The following is a 10667-nucleotide window of genomic DNA, read 5'->3' on the forward strand; positions in this document are numbered from 1 at the left end:
TTTTAAAAGTTCAAAATGAAACTTGATGATTTTATACAGCCTTGACCTTTGAGCTTTACAACTAAAAAAAATAATCAACTTCTCGTTTTTGATTGGTGAAACAATTCTGTGACCCAATATGCCAATTCTTAAAATTCCAAGTCAATTGGACAAAAATGATGATTTTATGCAATGATTTTATGCTTGACCTTTGACCTTTTGATAAAAAAAAAATTGACTCCAACCTTTTGATTAGTGAACCGATATGCAAATTCCAAATTTTTTAGGTCAATCGGGTGAAAATTGGTGATTATACGTAACCTTGACCTTTGACCTTTTGATCCCCAAAAAAAACAAAAAAAACAAATGCTTTTGATTGTTGAAACAACTCTGACCCAATATGCGAATTCTTAAAATTTCAGGTCAATCGGATGAAAATTGACGATTTTATGTGGCACTGACCTTTGACCTTTTGACATAATTATTAATCTGCCTTCTTTGTATTATCACAACAAAAGCTTTGTTTAAAATTTGATGACAATAAGCTCAAATGGCAAAAAAAAAAGTGTTACGGCCCGAACAGACACACACTCAGACAGACACACAGAAGTGATTACAATCCCCTGTCTTCTGCTGTGCACGGGACGGGCAAATGAACAATTCTAACCTCCAAGTCAATTGGACAAAAATGATGATTTTATGCAATGATTTTATGCTTGACCTTTGACCTTTTGATCCAAAAAAAATTGATGATCATCTGCTTTCATCTGATCATTTTGATCATCAAAAAAATTGATGATCAAAAAAAAAATCATCTGCTTTCCAATTTAAATTCATCCTTCTGTGTGTACTACTTGCAATATTTGAAAAGCATTTTCTACACCCGAGTTTCAAATACTGTATCTTCCATCACCTTGCTATTGACGCCTCGTGACTTATTATTGTGGCTTCAGTTTTAAGTACCTTATCTTACTATAATTCACCAAATGTGTCTGTCTGTCTGTTCCCAGGTACCGCAAAAACGGCTGAACCGATCGCAACAAAATTTTGGGTGGGTAATCCTGGGATCCCCTAGAGTAAAATCGGCTATATTGTTTTTCCAATTTTTTCCAATTATCCAATTTCCAATTTTCCAGTTTTTCCAAACACGATGGAATAATATTTACCGATATGAACAGTGATGTGGCTTTTATTTAAATTCTACAAATACTGTTTAGATTTTGATGATTTGCGTGTAATATGATTTAACGGATGTTTATATAAATCGTTTAAAATAAAAAAGCCTTCAATTTCTGATATTTTGCCTTTTCATTTGGGCCTCCCAATTGAAGCCCCGCCCGTAGGGCGGGTACTGTTGCTAGTTTGATAAATATTGGGACTGAAAACGGCTTCAGTTTCAGCACAACTGAGATTTCCTCTCCTCTTTTCTCTCAAAACCAAACTATAAGAATTTCCATATGAATCTTTCCAAACTTCCTGTAGTTTTAGATCACAGGTTCCTACCTCAAGCAGCTTCAGAACAGGGTGGTTGTCAATGCCAGGGAAGAGAACACGCATTGCGTAAGTTCGGTAATCCAGAAAAGGAATGCCAGTTCCGTCGACATCACTCGTCAGTTCATTGATGTCCGTCTGAAGCTCAGCGAAGGCTGTTCATCGGACCAAACAGACAGAGAAACAAAATATGAAGGCAAATGGCGTCATGAGATGCAAGCAACGATTTAGCTAGAAAGATCAAGTGCAAAAGAGAAGGGCAAACTTCTGAGCACAAGTAAAATGTCGAAGTAAGAGATTTCACAAGTGCACTGCTACAGCAACATATCAGAATATAAAAGTAAAAATGGCTCTCACTGTACAAATGAAGCTTAAAGAATTCTCTAGAATATACAAGAAAGAAATGATATCACTTATGACATTGGGCTGGGAGGATGGCCTAGACCTAGAGGTATGCACACTCACCTCTATGCTGTCTAGTCTGGGTTAGAATCTCGCAAAAACTGTCATCCTGGGGTTTCACAGGCAGGGTGATTCATCAATGTGTGTACCGTCCCTCGGATGGACACCAAACTGGGCGTCCCATCTGCCAGCATTCGTTGGTGGACGTTAAAGATCCCACGGTATCCTATACGAAGAGTAGGCGAGCTATCGGACTTGGACTTTAAAATTCTGCCTCGAACACTGACCCTTGTTTGTTGCTGTGAAGTTGTTTAAGAGATCATTCTCTCTTACATACTTTAGAAGGAAGACAATTGTATCATCCAACTGGTTAATTGAAAGACTACCCTGGACAAAAGCAAATGAAGCAAACATTTCAAAGCCCATTTTTGTTGGAGAAAAAGTTTTGGTATTGGGGAGTGAGGGAGAGAGAGGGGTAGGTACAGGGAGGGAGGTTGGGTATCAAGGGGAAAAGGCAGAATAGAATTATCAGAATAAAAAACATACCTGTTCTAGACACTTGAACAACTATTGCTGTCATATAAATGAAAGATTAACTACATGCTTTTTCATGCAGGAAGCTGATCTACCTCCTCTAATCTGACAATTAAACCGAAATTACAAGCCAAGTCCTCCTTCTCAGACAGAGAAGTCCAAATGATAACCAATGCTTCTGGGTAAGTGTTTCCAAGAAATCTCAGTGAAAGCTCTGGACCACCATTACGCCACAAACATAAATAAATAAATAAAATCAGAATCAAAATTTCAAACCGATACTTCAAATTAGAAAACTGCAGGAAGTTTAAAGTAAGAATGAAGAAAGAAGGGAACATTTTTACAAAACGAATAAACAAATTCAATAAAGCTTAGACTTAGAGCAACAAATAGATAGCTGGCACGGCATACAGTGCCGAAAGAAAGTCTACACCCCCTTTCAAAATTTTCACCTTTTGTTGCCCTAAGCCTGGAATTAAATTGCATTCATTCAGTCTTTTCCGCCTTTATTTATACAACGTAACCCACAACTTCCAAGTGAAAAACAAATTCTACAAATTTCAGAAAATTATTTAAAAATACAAAACTATAATATATTGGTTGGATAAGTGTCCATCCTCTCCCCCCCCCCCCCCCCCCCGAGTTAATACTTGGTGGAAGCACCGTTGCCACCAATTACAGCTGTGAGTCTCTTTAGATAGGTCTGTACCAACTTTGCACACCTTGATTGGGAAATATTTGCCCATTCTTCTGTACAAAACTGTTCAAGCTCAGTCAAGTTGTATGAGGACCGTTGACGGACAGCAATCTTCAAGTCATGCCACAGATTTTCATTTGGATTTAGGTCAGGGATCTCATTGGGCCACTCAACAACATTTATCTCATTGATCCTCATCCACTCCAGTGTAGTTTTAACTGTGTGCTTCGTGTTGACTTCGTGTTTTCGTGTTTTGACTGTGTGCTTCGTTGTCATGCTGAAAGGTGAACTTCCGTCCCAATTTCAGCTTTCTTGCAGAGAGCAGCAGGTTTTCTTCTGGGAATTTTCTGTATCTTGCTCCATCCATTTTCCTTTCTATCCTGACAAGTGGCCCAGTCCCTGCTGATGCAAAACATCCCCATAGCATGATGCTGCCACCACCATGCTTCAATGCTTCATAGTAGGGATGGTGTTCTTTGGGTGATGTGCTTTGTTGGATTTTCACCAAATGTAATGTTTTGCATTTTGGCCAAAATTTCCATCTTGGATTCGCCAGACCACAAAACGTTTTGCCACATGGTTTCACAATCTCCAGAGTGATTTTTTCAGCCGCTCTACAGTACAGGCCAGAGTTGTGGAGTGCTTGGAATATTGTCAATGCACACAGTGACCAGTCTTTGCCATAAAGGCCTGTAGCTCTTTCAAAGTTGTCATTGGCCTCTTGGTGGCCTCTATGATCAGTCTCCTCCTTGCTTGGTCATCCAGTTTGGAGGGACAGCCTGATATAGGCAGTGTATTGGTGGTACCATATGTCTTCGACGCCTTAATGATTGCCTTGACTGTGCTCCATGGGATACCCAAGGCCTTTGAAATATTTTTATACCCATCTCCTGATCTGTGCCTTTCCCCAACTTTATCCTGGAAGTCTTTTGAAAGCTCCTTGGTGCTCATGGTTGAGTATTTCCTGTGAAATGTACTACCCAGCAGAGGAAACCTGCAGGAACAGCTGATTTGATTCTGAAATCATCAGAATCATAACAATTTAACACAGGTGGAGGCCATTTAACTTGGTGTGTGATTTTGAAGGTGATTGGATACACCTGAGCTAACTTACAATTGCTATTATAAAGGGGGGGGGGGGGGCACTTATCCAAACAAGAAATTCTAGTTTTGTATTTTTCATTAATTTTCTGAAATTTGTAGAATTTGTTTTTTCACTTGGAAGTTCTGGGTTACTATGTGTAAACAAAAGTGGAAAAAGTCTGATTTAATGTGTTTGAATTCCAGGCTACAAGGAAACAAAAGGTGAAAATTTTGAAAATGGGTGCAGACTCTCTATGGAACCGAGAGAGAGAGAGACAGAGAGACAGAGAGACAGAGAGACAGAGACGGAGATGGAGACGGAGAGGGAGAGACAGAAAGACAGAGAGACAGAGAGACAGAGAGAGAGGGGGACAGAGAGAGGGAGAGGGAGAGGGAGTGGGAGGGTGGTGGAGGGGGAAGGAGGGAGAGGGGGCGGGAGGGGAAGAGGGAGGAGGGGAGAGAGAGAGAAAGAGAGAGAGAGAGAGAGAGAGAGAGGGGGGGAGAGAGGGAGGGAGAGAGGGAGGGAGAGAGTAAGTATTATCTTGAAATCACTAAGAGCAAACAGTGAAAAGTATTATCTCGTCTTTGTTTTTCCTGGCTGTGCAACACCTGAAATAAAGGAAGTTGCAATGATTGCTTTGTTAACTTGAAGTAGGACAGAGTGAGACTTGCCAAAAAGTAGGCTTAATGCACCCATTACATGTTCACAGAAATAGATTAATTAAGATAAATTAAATTAGACCAGTTCAAACTCAGATTTTATGATGCACATGGAAAGAGCCGAAGAAGGATTCTCATTTATCATGATTTTATATAAAAGGCTTTGAAAATGTCTTTCATTTGCATCTCATCAATCCAACCAACACGCAAAATTAGGCTCCTTATATCAACCTCCTCGTTTCCTCTCCGCAGATAAAACGGGTTGTCTAAACATAAATGGCTGACTTTGGTGCATTGTTTCTCTCAACTTTCTCATGCAGTTACCTCTCCTCTGGGAGAAGTGATATATCGCCAGAGCCTTCAAATTTTTTGGAAGAGGCCAAAATCAGATCGTATTTTCTTGTACCAAGTTTGACCTAAAACCCTTCAGCTGTTCTCAAGTATCACATTTTTACCTGGCATGACCTCTGACCTTTGATGCTGAAATCGAATCATTTCATCATGATATATACTTATACTGTAGCGGCTACCGCTGGGTTTTCACAATCGCCTTGCACCTATCAAGGACGCGGAGCGATCACCATGCCGGGCTCGTCCAGGACGCCCGGGCAGGCTCGCCCTCAACTTGCCAGGCCGCAGCCAGGACACTGGGCCACGCCCCCTCTTGCCTTTCCTGGGCAAGCGCTCCGGGATAATATGGATATATATTGCTGCCCGATAAACGGTCTTTTCAGAGTGCCTGAGTGTTTGGTTTGATTAAAGCAACTCGGATGAATTCCAGCTTTTTGTCGCGTCCATTCTTCCGATCGACGTGGGAGCCCCAGCTCCTTCATTGGTGACCTACCGACATGGACACGGCAGTCGCCCTTAAACTGCCTACCTTCTGGGAGGCTCACGCGGCGGTTTGGTTCGCACAGGCGGATTCCCTGTTCGCCCTGCGAGGCATCACGGCCGACGACACCCGCTTCCACCATGTGGTAGCAGCGCTCGGTTCGGCCACCGCGGCCCGCGCCCTGAGCCTCCTCGAGAGCCCGCCAGCCGCTGACAAATACGGCGCGATTAAGAAGCTTCTCCTCGACGCTTTCGCCCTCCTATCGGCGGAACGCGCACGGCGCCTGCTCGACCTGCCCGAGCTCGGCGACACGCGCCCTTCCGAGCGAATGGACTACATGCTTTCACTGCTCGGCGAGCACTCTCCGGCATTCCTGTTCCGGGAGCTGTTCCTCCGTCAGCTGCCTAACCCGGTACGCCTCGTCCTGGCAAGCACGACGATCACAGATCCCCGGGCCCTTGCCAGAGAAGCCGACAAGATCTCCGCCGCAGGACAGCGCATCGCAGCGGCGACATGGGACCCACCGCCGTCCGACGCAACACCCATGGCGCCCGAGCACCCGGCACGGTCGACGACCGAACTGCCGACGCAATTGGCGGCCGCTACACCGAGCCGACAACCTCCAGCACGACGACCGGGGCTTCCACCTGACCAAGCGTGGTGTTACTATCATGCCAGGTTCGGACAGAAGGCCCGGACATGCCGACCCCCGTGCACCTTCGGCAGGCCGGGAAACAGCCGGGCCGGCGTTCATTACCAGCCATGAGCGCCGGCCACACGGGCAACTTACTGTTCATCACGGATAAAGCGTCCGGACGGCGCTTCCTGTGCGACACCGGCGCCCAACTGAGCGTCATACCCGCCTCTGACCAGGACAGGCAATCCGCGGTTTGCGGCCCCTCCTTGGTTGCGGCCAACGGATCGACCATCCGCACCTTCGGCCCGCGCAACGTCACCCTCTGCTTCGGCGGCCAACGCTTTGCTTGGATGTTTGTAACCGCAAACGTGCCCATGGCTCTGCTAGGCGCCGACTTCCTCTGCGCACACGGACTGCTGGTGGACGTCCAACGGCGTCGTTTAATCAATGCCGAAACCTTCAGCTCCCTGGTATGCACATTGAGCAGCTCCGCGCCGACCGAGCTGGCATGCGCCGTCCCGGCGGCAAACGAGTTTGCTCGCCTGCTCACGGAGTTCCCGGCCCTCACGCGGCCGACGTTTTCGGCCGTCGCAGTACGGCATGGGATCGAGCACCACATACCAACTACGGGCCCGCCGGTCTATGCCAGGGCCCGCCGCCTCGACCCAGCCAAGCTCGCCGTGGCGAAGGCCGAATTCGACGCGTTGGAGCACCTCGGCATCGTGCGGCGTTCCGATAGCGCGTGGGCCTCGCCACTGCACATCGTGCCAAAGCCGGGGGGTGGATGGCGCCCGTGTGGCGACTACCGCCGTCTCAATGACGCTACCACCCCCGACAGGTACCCGATCCCGCATATCCAAGACTTCTCCGCCCGTCTGGCGGGACGGGTCATTTTTTCGAAAATTGATCTCATACGGGGATATCACCAGGTACCTGTCGTCAGGGCGGCCGACGTCCCTAAAACGGCAGTCATCACGCCGTTCGGCTTATTCGAATTCTTGCGGATGCCGTTTGGTCTCAAGAACGCGGCTCAGGCGTTCCAGCGCTTGATGGACGGCGTGCTGCTTGACCTGCCGTTCCTTTTCGTTTACCTGGACGACATCCTTGTCGCCAGCACGTCCCGGGCCGAGCACCTCCTCCACCTCCGAACATTGTTTGGGCGCCTCAGCGAGCACGGCCTCATCGTCAACCCGGCCAAATGCCACTTCGGCACGACGGCCATTGATTTTTTGGGCCACCACATCACCAAGAACGGGGCCGTGCCGCTGCCAACCAAGGTCGAGGCCATCACCACGTTCCCGCGTCCCCGCACCATAAAGGCCCTGCAGGAATTCCTGGGAATGGTGAATTTTTATCACCGCTTCGTGCCCCGCGCTGCTCAACTCATGCGGCCCCTCTACGAAGCCCTCCGGGGCAAGCCGGCCAAGCACGACATCGCCTGGTCCGCAGCAATGGATGCGGCCTTCCAAAGCTCAAAGCGGGCCCTCGCCGACGCAACACTGCTCGCTCACCCGGTGCTCAACGCTCCCATCGCCCTCACCACGGATGCCTCCGACTACGCGGTGGGCGCCGTACATGAGCAATGGGTGAACGGGGTTTGGCAGCCACTCGCTTTTTTCAGCCGGCAGCTCCAGCCGAACGAGCTCAAATACAGCACGTTTGACCGGGAGCTCCTCGGTCTACACCTGGCCGTCTGCCATTTCCGCCACCTCCTGGAGGGCCGACCTTTCACGGCGTTCGTCGACCACAAGCCATTGGTTTATGCCATGGCCAAGGTCACGGAGCCGTGGTCGGCTCGCCAACAGCGCCACCTCTCCGCCGTGTCGGAGTTTACCACGGACATCCGGCACGTCGCCGGCAAAAACAACGCCGTGGCCGACTGTCTTTCCCGGGCCAGCGCGAACGCGGTCCACCTGGGCGTGGACTTTGCACTTATGGCGGCGGACCAAACCACCGACACCACGGTGCAAGCCCTCCTGGCGGCGGACACGGGCCTCCGCCTGGCCGACATCCCCTTCGCGGACACTGTCCTGCTCTGCGACGTCTCCCAAGGCCAGCCTCGCCCCATCGTGCCCGTCACCTGGCAACGCCGCATCTTCGCCTCCCTCCACGGCCTTTCCCACCCGGGCCGGAAAGCTTCCCAGAAGCTGGTGTTGGTGCGATTCGTCTGGCACGGCCTTCGTCGGGACGTCCGCGATTGGACCAGCACCTGCACGGCCTGCCAACGGGCCAAGGTCCACCGACACACCCAGGCCCCGCTGGCACCTTTCACCGTGCCCGAACGACGTTTCGACCACGTCAACGTGGATCTGGTGGGCCCCCTCCCCCCGTCACGGGGGTTCACACACCTGCTCACCATGGTGGACAGGACCACCAGGTGGCCGGAGGCCGTTCCCCTCGTCTCCACCACCACCGCCGACGTGGCGCAGGCTTTCATCGCCACCTGGGTCGCCCGCTTCGGCGCACCGGCGGACATCTCGTCAGACTGCGGACCACAGTTCACCTCCGAGCTGTGGGGCGCGGTCGCCCGCAACCTGGGGGTCAAGCTCCACCGTACTACGGCCTACCACCCCCAAGCAAATGGGTTGTGCGAGCGATTCCACCGCTCCATGAAGGCCACGCTCATGGCCGGCCTTCAAGACGGCGGTTGGGCCGACCGGCTGCCGTGGGTCCTTTTGGGCCTCCGCACGGCCCCCAAGGAGGACCTCCAGGCATCCACCGCCGAGCTTGTCTATGGCCAGGCGCTACGCGTTCCGGGCGAATTCGTGCCCGACGCTACCAGTCCCTGGTCCGCAGCTCACCAGCGCTCGGACCTCCAGGAGGCCGCCCGATGGTTTGCCCCCGTGCCAACATCCCACCACGGTGACCCCCAGTCCTACGTCCCCCCAGCACTTCGCACAGCGGAGTATGTTTTTGTGCGTCACGACGCACATCGGGGGCCACTCCGGCCGCCGTACGACGGGCCCTTCCGGGTGCTGCGACGGGACGACAAGTCGTTCGTCATCGACATCGGCGGCAGGTCGGACCGGATTGCGGTGGACCGCCTCAAGCCGGCGCACGTGGACGTCGACCACCCACCACGGGTGGCCCTTCCGCCGCGGCGAGGCCGCCCCCCGTCCACGGTGCCCCCCACTCGACCGCCCACCACCACACCGGACCCCCTCCCACGACCCGCCAGGGGTCGCTTCGGCCGGGTCATCAGGACCCCCCTCAAATTGACCCTGCCGGTGCAAGTCGATTCTGGGGGGATGTGTGTAGCGGCTACCGCTGGGTTTTCACAATCGCCTTGCACCTATCAAGGACGCGGAGCGATCACCATGCCGGGCTCGTCCAGGACGCCCGGGCAGGCCCGCGCTCAACTTGCCAGGCCTCGGTCGGGACGCTGGGCCACGCCCCCTCTCGCCTTTCCTGGGCAAGCGCTCCGGGATAATATGGATATATATTGCTGCCCGATAAACGGTCTTTTCAGAGTGCCTGAGTGTTTGGTTTGATTAAAGCAACTCGGATGAATTCCAGCTTTTTGTCGCGTCCATTCTTCCGATCGACGTGGGAGCCCCAGCTCCTTCAAAACCAAGTTTGGTCAAAAGCCCATCACTGGTTCACAAGTTGGTGTAGTAACAGAATCTTTACCTAACAAGACCTCTGACCTTTGACATCTTGAACCTATGATCCAATACGTTCATCTTTACATCATTATACGTACTTGTACCAAGTTTGACTTAGTTCCCTTCAGCCGTTCTCAAGTTATTGCAGGAACAAAACCCTATCACGGTTGGACAGACAGATGCACGGAAGGACGGACGGACGGACAACCTGAAAACGTAATGCCGCGGGCGACTGTCAGTGGAGGAATAAAATGGACTCAAAATGTTTGATATTCTACAACATAATAATCAATAGATTCGGACACGGAAGGGTCATATGCAGCAAATTCTTCTTCTTTCATATGCAGCAAATTCTTCTTCTTTCATATGCAGCAAACAGCTGCGGGTAGCATCAGTTTCTGGGGGCGTGGCTATGCCGCTGATGCAGTGCACCTTTAAGGTGAGAGCAGGAATTTGGAATTTGTTAATGGTGCCAGCGATAACTCGCCTACTCTTCGCGAAGGTCACTGTGGCACATTTAACATCCACCGACTAATTCCTGCAGATGGGACACAAAGTTTAACGTCCATCTGAGGTACACTGACTGATACCTTGAATGAAAGGAGTTACTGAAAATAAGTCACCAAAAAATAAATAAATAGAATAATTAAAAATAAGGAAAATGGGGAAAAAATGCACAAATGACATTTTAATGCCCTTGATCGTATGTCTGGAGAGAGACAGAGACAGAGACAGAGAGACAGAGAC

The 10667-nt window shown here is 50.4% G+C and overlaps 1 protein-coding gene across 1 annotated transcript in view; it reads right to left on the bottom strand.

The window, feature by feature from the left end:
• The window catches only part of LOC137436886 (plexin-A1), a 427871-nt gene that overhangs the window by 71318 nt on the left and 345886 nt on the right, over positions 1-10667 (bottom strand). Inside the window, 1 exon segment of the mRNA XM_068131094.2 lies at positions 1483-1625. Coding sequence (XP_067987195.2) covers positions 1483-1625 — 143 coding nt within the window.

This window comes from Myxine glutinosa, chromosome 11 (genome assembly GCF_964187855.1).
Source record: "Myxine glutinosa chromosome 11, kmMyxGlut1.1, whole genome shotgun sequence".
Lineage (NCBI taxonomy): Eukaryota > Metazoa > Chordata > Myxini > Myxiniformes > Myxinidae > Myxine > Myxine glutinosa.